This window comes from Puma concolor, chromosome C1 (genome assembly GCF_028749965.1).
Source record: "Puma concolor isolate L17-30 chromosome C1, mPumCon1.1.hap2, whole genome shotgun sequence".
NCBI classification, from domain to species: Eukaryota; Metazoa; Chordata; class Mammalia; order Carnivora; family Felidae; genus Puma; species Puma concolor.
Genome location: NC_141674.1, coordinates 48,776,459 through 48,798,657, shown reverse-complemented (window position 1 = coordinate 48,798,657; position 22,199 = coordinate 48,776,459). Strand labels below are relative to the sequence as shown.

At 44.8% G+C, this 22,199-nt stretch overlaps 1 protein-coding gene across 12 annotated transcripts in view; it reads right to left on the bottom strand.

Annotated features, from left to right (window-relative positions):
• Positions 1-22,199, bottom strand: part of FGGY (FGGY carbohydrate kinase domain containing) — a 420,763-nt gene that overhangs the window by 70,261 nt on the left and 328,303 nt on the right. For 11 of the 12 annotated variants that reach the window (XM_025912763.2, XM_086717132.1, XM_086717133.1 and 8 more), the window contains 3 exons: positions 20,820-20,894; positions 15,217-15,337; positions 9,090-9,184 (listed from right to left, as the gene is read on the bottom strand). In XM_025912763.2, the coding sequence (XP_025768548.1) occupies positions 9,090-9,184; positions 15,217-15,337; positions 20,820-20,894 (291 nt within the window). The remainder of the gene's footprint in view (positions 1-9,089; positions 9,185-15,216; positions 15,338-20,819; positions 20,895-22,199) is intronic. The other variant, XM_086717131.1, reaches the window with a different exon arrangement.

The window sequence follows — 22,199 nt, the reverse complement described above, 5'->3', positions numbered from 1 at the left end:
GGACTCTTTCATGGAGAACATCTTAGCATGAATAAGATGTCATCACTGATTTACATTCTGATGCAAGTCCCTTATCTTATCACAAATCTGCAACAGACCATTCACAGATTGCCCTCTGGCCTTCAGACGGACCTAACAGCCCAGCCTGGATGACTGTTTGCTTCTGAAAACCCCTCCCCACCCTTCTCTGGGCCTTGCCAGCCTTACCTGTACCAACTGCATCAACAAGTTCCCTTGCCCTCTGACTTTTGAGTCCAGCCAATGGGGAGCCCGGCAGTAAAACAGAGAGAGGGAGGAAAATGGGGTCAATAACTCAGCTCTTTCTTTCCCGGGTCTCTGGCAGGCAAGCTGGCTCAGTAGTCTCCACACGGGCCTCTGTTCTGGGGTTCTGGGGCTCCAGCAACTGGGCTCTCCCTTCACCTCTTTTTTTTTTTTTTTTTAAATTTTTTTTTTTTTAATTTTTTTTTTCAACGTTTATTTATTTTTGGGACAGAGAGAGACAGAGCATGAACGGGGGAGGAGCAGAGAGAGAGGGAGACACAGAATCAGAAACAGGCTCCAGGCTCTGAGCCATCAGCCCAGAGCCCGATGCGGGGCTCGAACTCACGGACCGCGAGATCGTGACCTGGCTGAAGTCGGACGCTTAACCGACTGCGCCACCCAGGCGCCCCTCCCTTCACCTCTTAAGGTTCAACTGGTACAAACCCCAGGGTACTACATCCTCCCTTGTGACCCTCAATGCCCTGATCTACAGTCTTGTAAACAGTCCCTGCAGTAAAATCTCTAAAATTATCCTAATTTGAGAGTGCCCCTTGACTAACACCGCGATATTTTAAGGTACATCCAAATTCCAGTTGTCTAATACTGGTACTAGTTGTTTTGTTTTTTTTTTTTTTTAAACAAGAACAATCACATTCAGCCCCAGAAGAATCCATTTCCTTTTGTGACAAAGGCCAATAACCCTTCGCTTTGAAATCCTAGACTAAGCCTTGGATTCTGGCTCCACCCCTTTCTAGGTATTGACTTTGATAAGTCATTAACCTGCTGCCTCATTTGTAAAATTATTACAACAGTATAGGAAATACTACGACAACAGCATAGGAAGTGTCCTTATAAACAACTTTTGACATGGTATCTATATTTTAAACGTTTGAATTTCTGTGATATGCAATTATTAAAGATCAGCCACTCAACTTCTGAATACATGGTACTTTCTTAAAGTTCACTGCAGAGTACCAGACATCTCCAATAAACAACTGCAATTTTTTTTTTCTCTTTTGAATACTTCTTGATCACTTGCCTCAATGATGCAACCAAAATTCATTCGCTGACTTCGGTTAAGACCTCCGTACATCTCATGACCCTGAACTCTGTCCAGTAGTATGTGGTATGCGTGTGCGCACATGCGTGTATGTGTGTGTGTGTGTGTGTGTGTGTGTGTGTGTGTGTGTGTAGTCATTTTTAGGGTCTTTTTCCCAATTAAAGAAAATTCCTGACTTAAATAAAGGTCTTATCTTTCCTGGTCTTTCATTTCAGTCCATGGCCTAACTTATTATTCTGAACATTAAGCTTATAGGAGCATAGATCTGTTCTTCATGAGTTATCAGTGTGAAGGAAAAAAAAAATATATATCCAACCCATTAATTTCCAGTTTATGCCAAAAAAAAAGTTTATTATGAAAAGTAAAGGCATAAATGATCATTGCAATGAGAAGTTAATTACTTGTAAGCATTTGTTTTCACAGAAAGATCTTAACATATCTTTGCAGATTTGTACCAGTATGAAATGTCTGGCACAAAATGAAGTTAAAGAGTTTGGTGAACTTTATTTTAGAAATATAGTTCTGTAACCCCTCTAAGTTTATAAAGGGCTCAGCAGAGGTTTGGCCATTGTTTGCTTTTTATAAAAAGCCCAGTTCTTAAGTTCCTAAATAAAAAAGGGGTGGGAGATATTTGGGAAACAAGTTGATGAGTTTAAATCTTTGTGTTAATAACAATAGTACAAAAAGTGTCTCTTAATTAAAGGGCTTTTCTGTATCTACCTCTGTAAAAAGGGAGTGGGTGTATTATGATTAAGATGAGATGACATATGATAAAATAAGATAAAATAAAAATAAAATAAAATAAAATAAAATAAAATAAAATAAAATAAAATAAAATAAAATAAAACAAAACAAAACAAAATAAAACTCTTGGGCATGGCATGCCGTCTTTTCCAGGCAAAGGGATTAGAAAATTTCCGAGCCAAACAGGGTACACTTCTTAATTTTATTTCTATATTTGATACTCAACTAAGCAGTGATGGCAAATGTGGGCTGCTGATAATTTCTATAAAGCAGGCTACCCTGTGAAGCCAGCGGCACTGCCGTGTTGGAATCTAGACCTTTCCTGGGCAAGGTATATGTATTTACTGGGATACTGTTTGATGGAATAAAACGAATATTCGCTTTGTATCAAGTAAGGTTTGACTATGCCTCCAGGTTTCAGAGTCTTTGTCTGCACAGCGGGGCCTGCAGAATTCAAATGTTTTGACTTTTATATCCATGATTCCATTCTGCAAAGTAGATTGGAAGAGGAGATTCACAATTAATCAGAACCTGAATTTGTTGCTTTTCTGAGAGGGAATGATTCTCAAAAAGATAAGAATGTACTGTTAACCAGGTGTGGCAATAGTATAATGAATGTTAGGGCCAGCATCACATTCTTAATTTAATCCTTCTTTAAACTACTAATTCTCATTCCAGGATTTTCTGTTGACTTTCTATGAGGCACTGACATATGGGACAGGACACTCAGAAAATTCAATCAGAAATCTGAATCTATTTAATTAGAAACCAGGATCTCATATCTCCAGAAACACATGCTTAAGCAGCAAAGGGCAAAAGGCTACTAAAGAAAGTTGATAATATCAGGACCATATGTGAAATGAATAGGATTATAAAAGGCCTGGGGATGAAAGCTAAATGGAACTAAAATTCACAGCAAAAGACCCATCCTACACACAAGAAATGGGAGCCCTGAATTTTCATCCACCACTGGTGGGAGTACAAAGCGTTACTATGTATCAGAATTCTAAAAGCTGGGAAACTTTCTGATGAAACAAATGTATCTCCCTAATTTATTTTATGGAAATAATTTAGGGTATCTGCAAAAATTTAGCTACAGAGATGTTAGCTGCAACATTCTTTAAAACAATGGAGACAACACATATATTCAAAACGAGGGGATTGGTGAAGTAAGCCATGGTCTATCTTGTGCGTATAAAATTATGCAACCCATAAAAATAACAATGTTTACTACCTATTTTGGGGTGGGGAAAAAAAGCTACAAAACACTATGCATTGTATGAACACATTATTGTAATTAAAAAAAAAATGTAAAGTGGTTTAAAAGTATGTACAAAAAGGGGTGTCTGAGTGGCTCAGTCAGTTAAACATCTGACTTCAGCTCCGGTCGTGATCTCATGGTTCAGGTCATGATCTCACAGCTCGTGAGTTTAAGCCCCACGTCAGGCTCTGTGCTGACAGCTCAGAGCCTGGAGCCTACTTCGGATTTTGTGTCTCCCTCTCTCTCTCAAAAATAAATAAAAATTAAAAAAAAAATTTTAAGTATGTAAAAAAATACTAAAAGTATAGAAACCAGAATCTTCAATACTGGCTATTTTAGGGCAGTAAGATCAGTGTTTTTGTACTTTTCTTTCAGCGTAACTGAACTTTCTTATTTTTTTCCCCCTCCATGAACATGAATAATTAGTTGTAGTCCAGGAAAAGAAAAAGAAAAAAAAAGCAAATTAAGATTGAATGTGCCAAGAAATGGGATGGTTTCCTATTTCTGAACATCCACGATATAGCAGTCTTTCCAAACATCCAGAAACTAACATCACCATAATCAGCTTTACTTTGTAAAATGTAATAGCCCTAAAAATCACAGAAAGTTGACTCCCACAACATAAAACAGAATGGAGGTGCATTGTACCGTGTATGAAGTCACAGGCTGTGAGGCACCTAATAGGTGATGAATATAATCGGCTCTAAATGAAGTGTACTTTGTGGAAAAGAATAGAAGGAGAAGCTTCAGCTAGGTGGTGAGCCTGTTTGCAAGGACTGACCTCGAGGGCGTGCCACTGCGGTCAGTGTGGATAGCTTCTCTTGTGGGCACACATTACAGAAAGGGTGAGTAGTCACGCGTCTCAACAGGCCACTTACACGTAGTGGTCTGCAAGACACGGGAGTCTGTCTGGAACGTGACAAGGAAAGCTAATGGTGGGAACACACGGAGTCCATGGTTTACAGAGGCGGCAGCCCTCGCACGGTGGGAGGAAGAAAGGTTTTGATTAATTGGTGGATTCCAGGGGCTTATTTTCTTTATACCGGTACGTGCCTTACATTGATTGGGGAATTCATTTTCATGTCTTGTCACAGCCTCCTTCTGCTGCCTTTTGCTTCCTCTACTTCGGGGCAGGGGGGCAGAGGGGCAGAGGGGAAGGTGTCACTCCTGGAATTAAAGCTGGTGTCACAGAAAGAGATCCGGGAACCAAAAAACAAACAGACCCTGTCTTTTAAGATAAGAAATTACAGAAAGCGAATGACATCTGCAGGGGCCTAAAGGATGCGGAAAGTGGAAAGGGATCTTGTATCTCTGCCTCTTCGCCATTTTGCCTGAGTTGTCTTTCAAGGCATCTTGAAACTGGTTTCTTGTTTTATGTATCCTTTGCATGTCTTAGAACCTCTCTACCATCTGTGCTTGGATAATGTAAGTACGTTGTTAGTTCAGGAACGTATTTTTTCCAGTTTGTTATTTTTCCAGGGCCTGGGAGGCTACAGAAGGGTGCTGGGATGATCCCAACTTTCTAATCATAATTATGTGCTTTCTAGGACACTCAGAATTAGAAAATCTCTTTGGAGTGCATGGACAGCCAAGGGAGTGAGGTAACTTTTGGGGGATCAGGAGTGGTCAGATGGGAAGGTCACAGAGGTCAAGGCTGTGTGGATTCCATACTGCAGTGAATAAAAGGAGGAAGGAAGACTTCCTCTTGCGATCCCTCCCACTTACCCAACAGTATAACTTCTACCATGAACGCAGCATCTCTGTGGCTTGAGTCCCTCTTCCTGATTGAGCTGCAGATACGAAGATGACTGTACCACGACGCTTGTCAATACTTTCTATTGGAGACAGAGTCTGGAACACTACTTACATGGAGAACACCATTTCTGGAGAGACGCAACCCTTTAAGATATTAGTAGTTGTTCTATTCTCTAATGCAGATGGATGGCTAGATCAGTACCCTCTGTGAGATCCTCATTTGAAAGGGGAACAGCAGGAAGCTTTCGATGTCAAAGGGAGAGGAGGGCAGGCAAGAAGCAGTGAAGAGAGGGAGAGAGAGAGAGAGACTCTGATGGTAACAGAAACCAATAAAAGAACAAGAAGTGGAGGCTAGGCATTGTTGGTGGGTCCAAAATTTGAAATAGCAGTGGACCTCATACTTGACTAATTTCTCCCCTAACATCCCACCAGACCGTTCTATCCCCTAGCCCTCTCCATCTGACAAAACTTCCCCCAGAACTGAAATATAGAGAGAGGTTTGCAGTGTTTGTAAGGAAAGCTTGCGACTCTAAATCCTTCGAACATGTTCGGATCACCACAGGGAAGCACAGGGCTCTACCCCTGGCTGAAGACACCCACTCACGGGCCCAGGAAATCAGGAAACCCCATCTCTTCAGGCATGTAGGCCTCTTTCCTAGGTGTAGTCCAGGTCCTCTGGACTCTTCCTAGTCTTTCATTCGTCTGGAAGAGAGGACTCTGGCTGAGTCTACCAAAGTCTGCATCCCGTGGTAGAGTCAAGTGAAATCCTTCCTCCGACCACCGAATGTGTGGTCTATGGAAAGAGAAAGCTGCTGTCGGGAATCGCTCAGCTTTCTTAAAGGAAGGAGTAGCAGGCACCTTGAAGACCAAGTAGGATCTCTGAAGTTCAAAGAAAAAAGTATATTGAAGTGCAGGTTGAATAATACGAATCAGAGGGAGAAAGCAATTCTGTTTCACATCAACTTGCCAGAATCCTGAGCTCATCCCCAGGCCTGGGGCACAGAAGTGGCTGTCTCTTCTTTGGAGAGGGGTGAATGAGGCCACATCCACATGTGTTTACATTTCCAAAGCAGTTTGATCATCATTATAGCAACGTTGATAATTACACTTGGGGCTCATGCAGGTCCTTAGAGGTTCCAAAGGCTCTTTATCTCAACAGCCCCACATGAGTGGCAATTCTCTAAATATTTTGTAAAAAGGAAATACACAAATACAGCAAGTACCTGGAGAGGCCAGGTGCCACTGACTGAAGATATACAACAAGCAAGCACAGAGGTCAAGACCACAGGATTCTCTTGGGCAACGGAATGACAGGTGAGCTTCCAGGGCTCCCTCAACTGGGGGCTCTCAGCGTCTTCTAGAAATTACTGTCAGGAGGGGCACATATTTCCTCGGGCTTAATAGAAGAGATGAGCTTGTCTTTAAAATGCTGTGAGACTTGCAGCTACACTCGAATCACCAATTCCAATACTCGATGCACTCTACCTGAGATTCTGTTCCAGAAGATGAACGGAAAGTCTCATGCAGTGATGATGTGTCAGTGTGGCATGAAGGTTAAGACTTTCCACTTAGGGAAAGATGTGAGTGGAATCGTCTTGGAGCTAGAAACTCCAGGTTTGACCAAGATATTACTGAGGCACCCGAAGTCACGGTATGGAGTATCTGATGAAGCAGGCCTATCTATCCCACACTACTCTTCGTTTGAGCTGTAGACTATCTCCTGAGTTGCGACCAACGGGGCATTTCTTTTCAGAAGATACACTACTAAACACTCATGAAGCCACAAACTATTCTGAACACAAAAAAGAAAAAAAAAAGTCGAAAGAAGTAGAAAAAGAATGATAATCAGGATGGGACAGAGATCCAGAGTGCCTTAGTTTCAATTCCTCTTCTGCCCTTTATTAACTGTGGCCTTGAGCAAATGGAAACCTCTCTAGGCTTTGGCTTCCTCATAAACAACACAAGGATGGAAACAGGGACACTGTCAAAATTAAAGGACGTTTTTTTGTCCGCTCCTCCTGCCATACAAAATACCATAGATTGGGTATTCAGACAAGAGACATTTATTTTCTAACAGTTCAGGAAGCTGGAAGTCTAAGATTAAGGTGCTAACCTGGTCAGATTCTGCTGAGGGCCTTCTTCCTGATTTGCAGACAGCCACCTTTCTGTTGTGTCCTCCCAGGGCAGAGAGAGAAAACACAAGCTCTCTGGTGTCTCTCCTTATAAGGGCACTAATCCCATCATGGGGATCCCACCCTCATGGTTTCATCTAATCCCAACTACCTCCCCAAAGGCCCAATTTCCAAATACCAACATATGGGGGAGTTGGGGCCTCAACATATAACACAGGAGGGGACACGTTCAGTTTCTAATACGATGTAAACCAACGCAGGGCCTCAGGGAGCATCTCTACTGCTTTGCTTTCGCTACCGTTTGTCCCAAGAATGGCATCTAGTTGTGAGAACACCTCCATAAACAGATGCATTAAAATAATAATTGAGATTTCAACAAAAAAGAAAGAAAGAAAGAAAGAAAGAAAGAAAGAAAGAAAGAAAGAAAGAAAGAAACCCCACGCAAATGTTTTGGAGAGAGTACCAGAAAATCCAGAAATCCTTGAGAATTCAGTTGCACTGTCTTCGATAAAAAACTTCAGCTAAAGCGTACTTAGCATTCACAAGTGGATTCAATTCCTTAGGAGCGATATTTCAGACATCAGTTCCAAAGGCTTGGCCAGTGTGCAGTGAACCACGCTTCTCAAAATGCGGTACGGATGGTGGAATCAGACTTTTGTGTCTGTGTTTCTAACAGTGTACCCTTCAGTTCTGTCACCTTTTTGGATCTCTGTTGCTTAACCTCTGCTGCCCGTGTAGGTAACAGGTGTCTGGAAGATCACAGGAAGAGCCCCTAGCACAGCTCTTCGAACATAAAAGGGTCGCGATAAATAGTGCTCTTGTTACTGGGTCACTGGTGTGAAACCCGGCTTCTCATCCTGACCTGGAGACCTTGGACAAGTCATTTAAGCTCTCCGAACAAACATTTCTTGAACTCTCAGGGGAGGCTGGGGAGCCAGACTTCTTGGTTCTGACGTTCACTAGCTGTTTCAACTGAGGCCAAGTCACTTCACTTCTTCATGCCTCAGCTTCTTCGACTATACACTGGGAATAATGGGATTAAGCGTGCATTCCCGACACAGAGAAAGAACTCATAATGTGCTCCTGATGATTATTGCAGAGAAAGAAATGGAGGAAAGAGCAGAGTGGTCAGGGCACAGAGCTAGGAGGTAGACAAGGCAGGACTGGATATTTAACCACTCAAAATCTCTCCATAGAACCTATGTGTGAAATGTCTTTTGCAATTTGGTGGCAGGAAAAGCCTTGTCTCCCACAAGAAACTAATGTTTCCTCTTTTTGAAAATAAGAATTATGCAACTTATCATGTGTTCATTTTTGTCTTGGCTGCCAGGAAGCTCAGAGTGCAGTTGTGTGCTCCGTCACGGAGCCCAAGTTATTTCCTTTTTCCTATATCTTTGTTCCTTATTTTCCCTTTTAATTCTTTTTTTTTTAAGCTAACGTTTTCATTTGTGCCTCTTATTGTCAGAATCCTCAAAATTATTTGGAAAGTGGTACATGAAGATGAAATAAACAAATATAAATCTGAAATGTACACGGAACACTTAAGTTTTAAAACTTATCTGTTTCATTTGCTACCAAAAAAAAAAAAAAAGTCGAGGGGAAATTAAAAGAAATCATTTAAGAGCTATTTTAAAGGAGAGGAAAAAAAAAAAAAACCTAACAGGAAAACAGAATGACCAACACTAACGGAGGCCAAGTCAAATGAAAACTGCAATAAATATGTCTGAGGCTAGAAGTGTTTGTGCTTTCCCTGGCTGGAACCTATCATTTCTTAATTATATCCTCCGTGTGTTTTGCAAGATGTGAGCTGCTGTCAAGAGGAAGAACAGCCTCAGACAGGGGAGGAGCCACGGCCCGCCCCTCGGCCCTCACATACCTGTACAGAAGCGAAGTCCCCCGAGGCACAGGCACCCAGAATAGCAGCGCCCACAAGAACGGACTCCACCTCTTGCGACAGGACCACAGGCATGCCTGCACAGGACAAGGCCACACCTTGGTTAGGGAGCAGGGCCGGGGACGGTGAGGGGAGCCGGCAAGCAGCCCCAGCAACAGAAACACCTGACGTGATGTGACGTGAAGGCAGCAGCAGGCACCCTCTCCCCATCCCCCACAGTTCTCTGCTCCTGATTCTAAAGGATTTTACAGCCCGTGCCTACTGCTGCAGCAGCCAGGAGCCCCAAGGGACCCAGCACTCATGAGACCTTTTTGCCCCGATTTCCCAGGCTTCTGCTAGCTACTACCTGCCATTGGTTCAAGCTCCCTTCAACAAACATTTGTTGACTGCTTTGCTGGGCCCAGTGAATATGGAGATGAACCTCCATCCTGCTATTCAGGTCTCCAAGGGGAGGTGGATGAGAAAGACATTAAGGCCGCACAGGGGGTGGTTCTCTTAACTGAGATGCGCTAAGAAAAGGGAAGTAGTAAGAGGGTGTGATTAATCCCTCTGGTGGCTTCCTATTTCTCTGCAGACAAGCCAAAGCCCTTCCAATGGCTGGTGAGGCCCTCCAGAGCTGGCACCCACCCCGACGGTCTCCTCCCCTCCTGGCCACCCTGCCCCGGCTGGCCTCCTTGTTTTCTTGAATCAGTTGCAGGGCCCTCACCCATGCTGTTCCTTCTGTCTAGGTCACTTCCTCCCAGAGGCCCACACAGCAACTCCCTCTGTGTCCTTTGCGCATTTGCGCAAACATCCCCATCCCACTGTGCCTTTCCTGACCGTTCAAAGTGACAACTGACCCACGACATTACTCATTCCCCTATTTCCTCAGCATCGTTCACCCCTGCACGATTGCCCTCTGTCTCCCCTGCTCGAGCCTAAGCTCCATGAGGGCAGGCACATGGTCTCATCCACTGCTGAATTCCTGGATTTGAGACTGCCTAACTACTATCCAGCACACGGCAAAGGCTTCAATGACGAAAGAGCAAATTTCCCGGATAGGGAACGGGCTGGGGTGTTGGTCAGAGTGGAGACGAGCCTCACGGAGGCACTTGAGGGAGAAGTAGAGGTCCACCAGGCAGCAAGAAAGCACTCCACAGGCCAGCTGCTGGAGCCTGAGGGCTCATAGTGGGCTTAAGATTAATAGAAATAATTTAGAATTCTGAGGAGTTTATATGTGTATATGTGTACGCTATAAACAAGATACACGTAAAACACAAGTATAAATGCATTGGCTAATCAGGAGATGGCAGCAGCCTCCACAAAGGTAAGCTCGGTAGCCAGACCTGAACACCTTCCTCTACTCAAGACACCAGACTGACTTTTTCAAAGACTGCATGTGTCTTCCTATCCTTTCTGGGAAGATCTCCTTGACACAGTCACCCCGAGGCTCCCACTGCCTCCTAACTCTTCTTCCTACTCCCAGGCTCAGTCAGCTGCTCGGCCACCTGGCACAGAGGGTCAGGGAAGAGAATGTCCTCACACAGCTAGGGGCTCAGGAATGCCAGCCCCAAGACTGTAGGGCCAGCACCTGAGGCTCCGCTGACAGGCATCGGGGGTGGGTCCTTTGGAAAAGCTCAGAGTCCATTCCACTAGCCCTGGGTCCTTCCCCAAGTGACATAAATATGTAGCCTCGGTTTCCCGGTGTGTGAAAGGGGGACAATAGTAAGATGTGCTGTGCAGGTTTGCAGTGAGGCTTGATGAGAGAAGGCACACGTGGGGCTCAGCACATGTCTAGTGTCTTAAGAGACACTGAGAACGGTGGCTGCTGCTGTTAGAATGAAGCGGGAAGGTGAGCCAAGGCCCTCTACACGCACTCACTTGCACAGCGGGGAAGAGACAGACAGGTGCCCATCAGCCAACTACAGGGGAAGGACAGACACTGGGCCACACGGAAGGGCTGTGTGGGCCCAGTCAGGAGAGCGCCGCATGCCTTTGTAGCAGCTGGGACCACCCTCATAGACATGGCTCTTCGTAGAAGATAGCAAGCACCTGTAAATGCCACTGACCTTCCAGCCCCTCCTTACCCTGTCAAAAGCCTCACTAGTTCTGAGCAGGGAGTAGGCACCTGCAGTCCCTTCCCCTGGGGAACCGGACACCAGAGCGAATCTGGTGGATCCCCCACTAGCTCTCCGGTTGTACCCTAAGGACTCTGGAGCCAGACCACGAGCGTTTGAAATCTGGCTTGCTCGATGATTTACCTGTGTGATCCTGGGCAAGTTCCTGGACCTCTTTGTGTCCCGGTTACCCCATCTGCAAAATGGGGATAAAATTCTACCTCCCTCTAGGGCTGCTGCGAGGATTGAAAGTACTGTTGTGAATGAGGCACTTAAAACAGTGCTTGGCTCAGAGAAAACACTACATTAGCATTAGCTGTTAGGATTCTTAATATTTACCCTTATCTCTAAAGACTTCCTCCTCATCCCTGTCACCTGGATGATACCAATTCACTGCTTCCACTTCCCTTCAGGTCAATCCCACCTCGTCCCTTTCCACCTCCCACCTGCTGTGGGTCCTGGGACACCGGCCTGTGCAGACCACATCCATGGCTCCCTTGTCCTCATGGCTGAAACCTTGACTAAGCTCTAGTCAGGCAGCCTCTTCAGAGCCCCTCAGACTCAGGATGGCTATGCCCCTGCCTGCCCCTTGCAAAATTCGGGGTGGTAAGACTGTGGGCAGCCCCAGGGGACCGCCTGGTCATCGGGGTTTCCCTACACCCTGCCCACACCTCTGTAACAGACCCTTTGTTTGATTTTACTCCAAACTTTGTGCGTCATCTGTTCCCTGCCTGGACCTGACTCATACCGACACAAGCATCCTCTGGGTCCTTGCTGTCCTCTCTGGACACTGCTCAGAGCACCAAGAGCACTTTTTTTGGTTTGCAATGACCCTTCTGGCAGGAGCTTATCGTTTTTCTTTGCATCCCCCTGCCAAGCTCAGTGCTTGGTACGCTTGTGTGCTCAGAGAAGGCTTCAGAGTGAATTAAATGGAAGGACAAATTATTAAAATAATGAGTAAGAAAGAGGGAAATCCCTGCTGAAACGGCCAGGGACTTAAAAAAAAAAAAAAACCAAAAAACAAAATTCAGAGAAGGAACATTCAGTCCCAAGTCAATGGAGGAAACCTACAATTACTTAGGACACACCAAGTATTTCTTGAAACCACAGTTAAACTAACTGCCAGACGTACAGGGAGATTCTTCCTCCTCACGTAGAGGACATTCTCCCAAGTTGGCAAAGCCCCATTCTCTCTGCGTGCACGGAGAAGCCTGCTCGTCACATGCCAAAGATTTGCTTACAAATTATTAAACTGCGCTTTTAAAATTTTTTTCTAACACACCTCCTCCTTTTTGGCGAGGGGCTGCTTTAAGGGAAGAAGTGAGTTAACATTTATGGAACACTGACTTCCAGGCATGGACCTTGGTGCTCATGAACTCACGAGCATGTACCCCTTCAGCACAATCTATCAGAAGGAAATAGTGTTATCTCTTTCGGAAGAGGAAAACGAGGCTCAGAGAGGTAAGGCAGCTTGCCCAAAGTCACAGAGGTGACCCCCTGCTCTTTCCATGACTCCACACTATCTCCAAAGAATCTTCTAATCCCGCTGGGTTTTTGACAGGCAGTCCTGAGACTCATGCACCAGGTCGATGGTCCTCCCGAAGCCTCTGTTTGCAGGAAAATCGGAACTACAATGTTTCGAGGCATCCAAGACTCTACCTCTATACCCACTGGTGTGCACCTGCCTTTTACAGGATCCAATGCGAATGTGTTCTTTTCTGTGAGTGCTGGGTGAAGGAGGGGAGAAGGAAACTCTGCCTGGAATGGGAACTATTTTATCCGATGCATTAATGAGTTGAGCAGAACCCAAAGCATTTAAAGGCAGATGCACTTTGCCATCACTCGTCAGTCACAGCTTCCCGACGCAGAGGAATTCCAGCCAAAGAAAAGGTCCCTTTGTCTGGAAGTGTAACTGGTCCACGGCCAGAGACAAAGGGTCCAGTTTCAATCGGAATCCAAATAACGATTAACAGCCTTTTCATTCAACAGCCTGAAGAACTGTTTCCAAAGCAGAACTTTCTGTGAAGCTGCTACCCGCCCCTGCTTCTGAGTCAGCTCAGAGACATAAGGCCTGGAAGAGGACCCACTCTCATTAAGGCTGGAGCCGCAGTGCCTGGTCAGGACCTGGGTCACTCAAACTGCCCTGCTCTCGGGGCATTCTCACAGGTGACACGTTAGCCAGGGCAGATCTTATCTCCCCTCCTGCACAGAGGTAGGAAGGCTTCATGGCAATTGGAAGGCTGGAAATTGGAAAGTCACTCACAGATCACATTTTAAGTCTGAATCTTATCTGACTAGCTAGCTGACTTTTAGATAAAATGTGGTTATCGGTTTTCTCCTAGGGAAAACTACAAGGTAATTTGGGCTCCTTTTTTAGGTCTTTCCTCTTTCAGCCTCAGCATGGCCCACGTCCCTAGGTTATGGACACTTTCAAGGAAGAGTAATTAACACATTGGTACAAACTACTCAGGAGAGCCAAGAAACCTGGGTGAGCAGCACAGCGTAGGGGACGCTTAGCCTGGGCACACCCAGGTCACAGTCCTAGTTCTGTCCCTCCCCTCTTACTAATGTTTGACTTTGGACAGTCAATTTAATTGACCCTCCTAGCCTCAGTTTCTTTGTCTGTAAGATGGGGCACCGATTGCTACCTTTTGGCAGTTTATGAAGTTAAACATATACAGAGTGATTCTAGCAACACACAGTGGGAGCTTGGTTAATGGTAGTAATTTCTCTACTTAACATCCTGATACATTTACCCTTAGACTATGTGCTTTTTTATACTGTGCCCTGGCTTATGCCTCAGTCTATTTATCTCTAAGATGGGGATGAAGAATTTATTTAGTTTGATCTCCCGAAGTGCAGGGGTTGACTACGCCCCTGACATTTGGTAAAGCTCTCATCCGCAGAAATCTGTATCTTCTGGAGGGGGCAAGAGTGATGTGAAGCAGTGTCAAGGGCAGGGACTTTGATTCACCCAGGTGTCAGAGGTAAGGAATCCAGGTGATGGGGGAGGGACCGCAAGAGATCATGATGAAGGGAGGCTACTGAAGGATGGACTCCTATCACGCTGGAGCTGGAGCTGTAGGCGGGGTCCAATCCCCTCTATTTCTTTTCCCTTGCCCTGCTCTGGTGCCTGGCCATCCTGGGGTGGGGGGGGATGCCCATCTCCAGGAGACACCAGGGGAGAAGGGACAAGAGGCATGAGAGCACTAGTTCCAGAGGGACAGCAGCCCAGGGAAGGCTCTGTGATACAAGCAAGCCTCCTGCCAACGGGGTCCCTTTCTTGAAGGCTGAGGGATCAGCAGCGGGGATCCTGCTCTGCTGTGTTTGTATCACAAAGGGACCAGCCCGTGCTTCTGGATTTTCCTGATATGTGTCATAAGCTATGAAAGAATCACAGGATCTTGGGGTCTCAGGGCTCAAATTCCCATCTGCAGCCAGACCCCAGTTCCCACAGAGCAGCTGGGCTCAGAATTCTTTCTTCAAGACAGCTTCCCCATCACTTCCTCCAGAGCGCTTGCCCTGCCCGGTCCCAGGTCCAAACCAGGGTGAGGTGTCCTACTATGTTTCTGTAACACTCGGTGCTTTTCTCACTCTCAGCTCTTGCCACACAATATTTGCACAGTGGTTTGTCCTTTTCAATAGACTCTGAGTTCTCTGGGGGCAGGAATCCTGTCTTACCCATCTCTGCATCTTCAATATTCCCCACAAGTGTGCATCAGAAGAGGTGCTCATACTGTTCCGTAAAGGCTTAAATTATGTCCTAGCCCTTGCCGACCCCTGTCATTTCTCAGGATCATTCAAAAGATGCCTTCACAGAGAAGTCACTTTCTCCATCATGGCTACAGACACTTCACAGTGATCTTAAGAAACAAGAATACATTTTAACCTAACTACGCAAAATAATTTGGCACATCACTTGTACCCTGCTATCTCCAACCCTGTCCGGTTCTTAGCCGGGCATATTTGCTGCCAAGCCCAAAGTGACCTCCTCTGTTCCTCCTCAGACTTACCTGTAATGTCTGCATGCATCTGCACAAAAAGGGGATTCTTGCTCAGGCCTCCACACAGGAAAAGAGTGCTGAGAGAGTGCCCTGCCGCCTCCAGGGCCTCTATGATGAGGCGGGTCCCAAACTTAAAGGGAAAAAGCAGAAGAAAGCATCAGGAGAGCAGCAGCACAAAGAAAAGCTCTGGAACATTTATTAAGTGTCCACCCAGTGCCAGACAGACACCACACTGAGAGCTTTACATGCCCTGTCTCAGAGCGCCGAGACGCCGGGAGACTGTGTCGCTTCTGATCACACGGCAAATGAAGTCACAAAGTGGGAATTCCAATGGGGGCCTGATTCCCAAACCTGCTTAATTACTATACCATTCGCTTCCATCAGTAGTTACACGACATTGACAAAAACAACTGATGGTGCTACCACGGTTAATATTAACACAGTCCACCGGAACCCACACGTCATGGGTGTTTGCTGCGGCCCCCGATGCTCTAGCAGGAACGAAGCATGGAGTGACTGGCTGGTGGTCTGTGGGTCAGGCTTCCTTCCCTGGATAGGAACTGAAGAGGTTGGTGCTTTGGAAAAGGACACCAATAAAATCAGCAGCAGAAACATGAGAAGAGAGCTCCAGCTGCATGAAGATGAGAGTAAGACTTCAGGCTGGCAAAGCGCTGACCTGTCCTTTATTCTCACTGGAAGCCAGGCAGTGGTTCTCCAATGACAGTTCTGGAGCCCACGGCCTGGGACAAGGTGGGAATCCCGTGCTCTGGTTTGTTCATGGCTTCACAGTGCTTCATTTCAGCCCTCATGTGCTAGAATCTCCCCAAAATGTGTTATGCTCCTCATCTTGCTAAGTTTACTAAACTCAGTACAAATCGCTGATGCTTGAGAAAAGGACAGTGCTGTGGGGTCATCAGGGTGAATGCCAACGTACGATTCTTTAGTTTTAACTAGGATACATGAAGAGCTAAAAATCAGTTTATTTGGAGGTTCAAAAACTGGAAGTTCATGAGTCATCATTTATTTGGGGTCAGGATTCAAAACAAAAAGGTGGAGTGTGACATGACTTTGTGAGGCAGCCACATGGCAATGGTTGAGAAAGTGGCTCTGGAGGAAAATGAGAGAGGAATGGTTTTTTGATGGTGAGAGAGAGCCCTCGAGATGTTTAGAGAGCGATTAACTCTGAGGGATGACACAGTCCCAGGTGTGGACAAGGGGGTGAGTTGACGAAGCAGAGGGAGGAGAAGGTCAGGGAACGTAAGAAGGTCAAGGATCTAGGAGGCCACAGATGGGACAGCCACCAAGAAGGCAGGGTTAGGGCTGGAGAGAAAACTGTGAGGTGGTATCCTGCATGTTGCTGGGAAGCTGGTACCCAAGTGTGTAGAGAAGAAGAAGGCAGTTTAGCATGAGGGCATGCCCTATCAGAGGAGTAACCAAAGTAAAGGAAGAGGGTTTGGAAGTGGCCAGGATGTCCCTCTGACCCCCAGGGGTGGGATGCAGGGCAAGGGAAGCCTCTTTTGACAAGGCGGTCTGGAGAGCTGTCTTCCCTGTGTCTGGCGGTGTCTCTGGGAGAGGGAGTGGCTAGAAGGGGGGGAGGGGGGGACCATGGGGCATGAAATCCTGAATGCTGTGTAGTAAATTATGAGAGACGGGGGCAGTTCAGGAGCAAAAGCTCAGCAGTTCCAGCCCAGGGGCCCTCAGCTCTTCGTGAATCTGGCAAGAATATGGATTAGGTGAAACTTGGGCCTCCAAAAATAATCCACAGATGTAGTGTGTTAAAAAAAAATTAAAACATGTTGTACTGTATAAGGCCAGATCCTGCTTATTGCATGTGGCTGATTACCCCCAGATGTTCTTTCTTAAGCTTTTGGGGGGTCATGAACCCTCTTGAGAATATGATAAAACCTACTGACCTTTCCAGAAAAAAAGCCACTTACAAAATAGTATTATGAATGATTTTAGAAGGTCGACAGATGCCCTTACGTCCACCATGGATCATTTGGTGTCTGTGGATTTCAGGACACTCTAGTCTAATCAAGGGGCATGAGCCTGTAGTAGTTAAGAGCATGGCTTTTGAATTCAAGAAACCTAGGTTGGGGTTAAGACATTTCACCTACTTCTTGAATCAAACTGTATGGAACCTAAGACTCAATTCCCATTTTTTAAAAAGGAATAGTAACATCACATTCATTTATCTTAAAACTCCACGAATTGTCAGAAATGTTAACACGCAAGTAACATTTTTTTATTATGGTCTTAGATTCGATGAAATACAGTAATACTTATTTGCAAGGTTGCCGCTATAGACAGCGTATGCACAACTCACACAAGGGTGTCGGGTACATGGCAGGTGTTTGGACATGAGCGCTATCTTGGTTATTAGCTATACTCGAGGTGCTCTGCTACGCATTTTGATGTCGTCTCCAATCTTATGACAAACTCAAAAACTGCACCTTGTTATCCCCATGTGGAGTTCTATGATTTGCCTGAGGGTCTGTGTTGGGGGAGGACAGCTTCCCCCCAACATGCATGAAAATACCATGCAAAATTGGTATGTCTGATACTTCTGAAACCAGAGAAGTGTGGTTCATGTGATTAGCGGGCCAGAGCCGAGGGTAACACAAAGCACATTCCCTTGGGAAAAGGCAAGAAAGTATCTGCACAAGAGGCACTCCCTTGGGAGGGGCTGTGACAGCCTTGCCTCTCTCCCATGTGGCATTGTTGGCTGGAATTTCCCACTCAGTCAGTAACAGGGCATTCCCTTCGGGTGTCCCAGGCTCCACTCTGTGAAATGTCCCACCCTCCTTAAATGCCCTGCCACGGGGCTTTGTGCTAAAATGATTTTGTGCTCACCTTTCTGGAAAAAATGTTTTCACAGAGAAATTTAAATTAAAATCAGGCTAGTCCACTGGGAATGTACAGAACCAAATGCAAATCGAGAGACTTCAAATGCAAATAGTACTTTTTAAGGGTCTATTCTGAAAAGAAAACTATAGATGAACAGGCTATGGATAAACTGGTTGTTTGACAAGTCTTTCAATTCAGTGTGATCAAGAGAGAATTTTACTTCATGGAGAGTTTCGCACAGTCCCAAGTTAACTTCATTACAATATCGCTTTCATTCTATTCCTACAAAATACCAACCACATCTATTCACAACATATAGATGCTAGGGCAATATTCAGAGCTAATGAAACAAAAAAACCATTTTTTTCCCCAAGTTGAACATCATGGGAAAATATCTGTTATCAGAATACTTCTTTGAAATGCACATTTCTGCCTGAAAGATCGGCATACTGTCTTACCTTTGCAAAACAGACCAAACTACTCACAATTCAGTTGACCCTACAATGAAACCTTATTAAAAAAAAAAAAAAAAAAGGTCTTAAATTTCCTTCCCTTTGCAGTATTATAAAGGTCATTAAGGCGATGGACAGAATAACTATGATAGCTTTTAATACATGTACAACCCACTGAATACAAGATTGATTTTCCAACTGTGTGGTATTTGGGAAAATGTAGCTGGCTGGCTCCACCCAGCCCGCATTATATTTAACCTCATTTACACGGAAGGGGGGTGCCTCTGTGAGGCGATCCTGGCCAAAATAACAAAGTTTGCTAAGATGTGTAAAATAAAAACTGGCCTTAGAAATGCCTGGAAGCTTATTTCCTCCATGTAGCATTTACAAGCATATCAAAAAGCAAATGCAGGTTGGGAGAGTGGAAAGAGCAGAAGATCGGGAGCGAGACAGACACTTCTCGGGCTCCCCATGTGACTCTACTGAGCACTAGCTTTCTGACCTCGCCAGGTGCTTTTTCCTGTCTGTGAAATGAGGACAAGCTCACCTGCTTACAGGGTAGCTGTCCTAGGCCACAGGTGGGTGGGTGGTACTCTGGTGCCTGGCACAGCTAGTGGGTGTCGAGGAAAGGTAACGGTCATTATCATCGCGTGATGGTGCCCCTGGGTCTGCCTCTCGGCATGTACTCAGAGGACGAGCAACACACAGCTCAGATTTTCCATTTCAACGTGGTCATTTTATTCCACTCGAAGACTTTCATGCAATGGCATCGTTGCATCAGAAAACCAAAGTTCCTCAATACTCCATATAGCTACTTTTATTTTAGAAAGCCGGGGCCACCAATCCCAGCTCTGCTACTCGCTAAGCTACATGAAACTGAGCAAGTTAAGTGGTCTTGCCTAAGTGTAGGTTTCAAACCTGCGGAATGGGGATTCTAAGACCTAGTTCATTAGGTTGAGTCGCATGATGTTTGTAAATATTTAGCACAGTGCCTGGCACATAATGCCCCAAAACTAAATTATTCATCATGATTATCATTATTACCATCAAATAGGATCACTAAATAACTGTCTTGATGACTGATGCCCATTATTCTCCTTCATATTCATTTTACTATTCACTCCCTCCATTTTGACAGGTACCAGAATTACCTGTTTTTGACCAAGGTCCCATAAGTAAGACCAGCTGATCGATGCCACTGAACTAGCCAAGCTATTAAATCAATGACAGTTGCTTCAGGAAGATAGTCAAACTGGCACATAAATAAACTAAAAGGACTGTTTCATCCAATCCAGTTGGCCTGGGGCATATAAGACTGTATGTTCTTAGTGGCTGGAAAGCTCTATTCTCTCATCATAGCTACATGGACAAATGGGGACATGAGAAAAGCACTTCTGTTAGTGATATGGATATATGGAAAATATGTATGCAGTTCTACTATTTGAAGGAATAAGGTTATGGAAGTGGTATATGGAGAAACAAAATAACTGAGCGGCATATAAATATGTCCACATAACAGGAACCAGGAAACTTTCTGTGTGTCTCTGAAAAATAAATTTTGAATCAGAATTTACTGGCCTGATTTTTCCTTTCTGTTGGTCCAGGTTCTCTTACCAGAGTGGCTAAGCCTCGCTTGATTAGCTATAATTTTGGGGGTTCCTTCCAGCTCTGAAACTCAGAAAGCCATGACCTGCTCTCCAAAATACACTTCCTAACATGATCACCTCTGGGAGAATAAGAGTCCTTAGAGAATGATGTTTGAGCCTTTAGGAGTTTGTTTTCACTTTGGATTCATCTTCAGCATAGGAGTTCCTAACACTTTAAATTCTCCCCTCCTCTCCTTAACCATCTGAACCTCTTGCTGAAGCTGCTAATGACCTAAAAACAAACACTTCCAAGTTCTAAGGATGCTTACTATTTAGAGGAACCCTATAATGAATCCTTTTGCGAAGGGAACAATGTCATGTGTTTTATAAGTGTGCACATTCTTTAACATCAGCTTTTCTTAATGCAAGCATACATGGCATCTGCTTCTATTTAATTGAGTTTGGAAGACAAGTTACATACATAACAACTATGATGCTCAAAAGCTTGAGCTCCTTTCAGCTTTCAGCCATGTGAAGTGATTAGTGAAGCAGGTGAAGAACTTCATCAAGATTTCCTTCCTAAAAGACACGCATCTCTTTTTGGCAAGCTCCCTTTTAATTAACAATCTCTGTCGCAAAAAGCACATGATGTATCTTGGAGGAGCATGCGGTCTAAAGTTTATTGATAGCCCTCGCTCTCTTTAAAAATGGCATTAAAGGGTCTTACAGCAATGGCTTGAACTGTGGCCAGGTAGAGAATGGCAAGATCATCGAGGTCCTGAGACAGTTTCAACCCGGTGACCTGGAGGGATGAAGAAAAGAAAAGAAAGAGATGGCCAAAAGGAGCTGCCATGGATAGAGATAGTTCCCATGAAACATGTTCAGATGTGTTTTCTTGCCCAAACAAGTTCATATGCAAATCCCCTTTTTGTGAGCTGAACGTGAAATGACTACCAAACTGTTTAATCTCCAGACCTGGGAAAAACTATCATTTCTTCTCTAAAAGAAAGTGCCCTGCCTTGTATTAAACAAAAACAAAACAAATACCATACGGAAATCGTGTTTGATATTCCTTAGCATGGAATTAAGTCTTTCTTCTTCTTTAAAAAAAATGTTCTTTTATTATAAACACCCATTTTCTTTGGCTTAGAGAAATCAACATGGAACAGTGGCATTCTAGTAAAAGATGATCTTATTCTGAGCTCTGCTGTTGTCAGAATTCAGTGTAACAGCATCGAGGGGGTATTCAGAGTAAAATAATATGTCTCCTATAAATGTTATACCTACTAGGGGATAATTTACAATCTGTGGTTTGCAAGGGAATCCCATTAAAGTCAATCGGAACCACATGCTTATATGGAGTATGTCAATTTCTGAGAGATTCCAGAACTGAACAGGATGCTAAATGTAGATGCCTTCAAGACTTGTTCAACAGTCCCTCCTTCACACTTCCCATTCATTAACATCTTCTCTTGGGATATTTCTAGAGGGTGAAAAACTGCGGGGTTCTTCAAGCCTACTCTGAAGTTTGTGGATATCGATACCAGAATTTGCTCTGTATTTTCACATTACAAAACTAATCAACGTAACATAGGTTTACTCAGAGCCTACGGTGTGTATGATCTTGAGTGCAATGAGGTGGTGACATTAAAAGAGGAGAGCTGAGCAGTCTCCCCAGGTCCTTTTCCTTGGTCTCTCCAGTCCCCTTTAATTACCCTCTCCAGACTGCCCTCTGAGCCAGGACTAAGGGGCCGTATTGACCTGTTGCAGGGCAGACTCCATTCTGTCACCGAAACCAGAGACCTGAGGGCACTCTCCCCTGACTTTTCCTTTCTTCTTGGATTTACACAGTCTCCCAAGTCGTGTCCATTTATCTCCCAAATCTTTCACGAATCCATCCCTTCTCTTCATCCTGTTGCTCACTTCTTCAATCCAGGCCACCATTTTGTAAGTACTTGTTCTGACATACAAACCTGATCAGGTTACTCCCTGTTACAAATTGTCCACTGACCTCATTTCAAGGCAGAAATGCCTATGCTGTTTTATGTGCTCCCTCTTTGGCTTGCCCCTGCTTACTTCTCTGGCATCTGTACATGTCCTTCCTCAC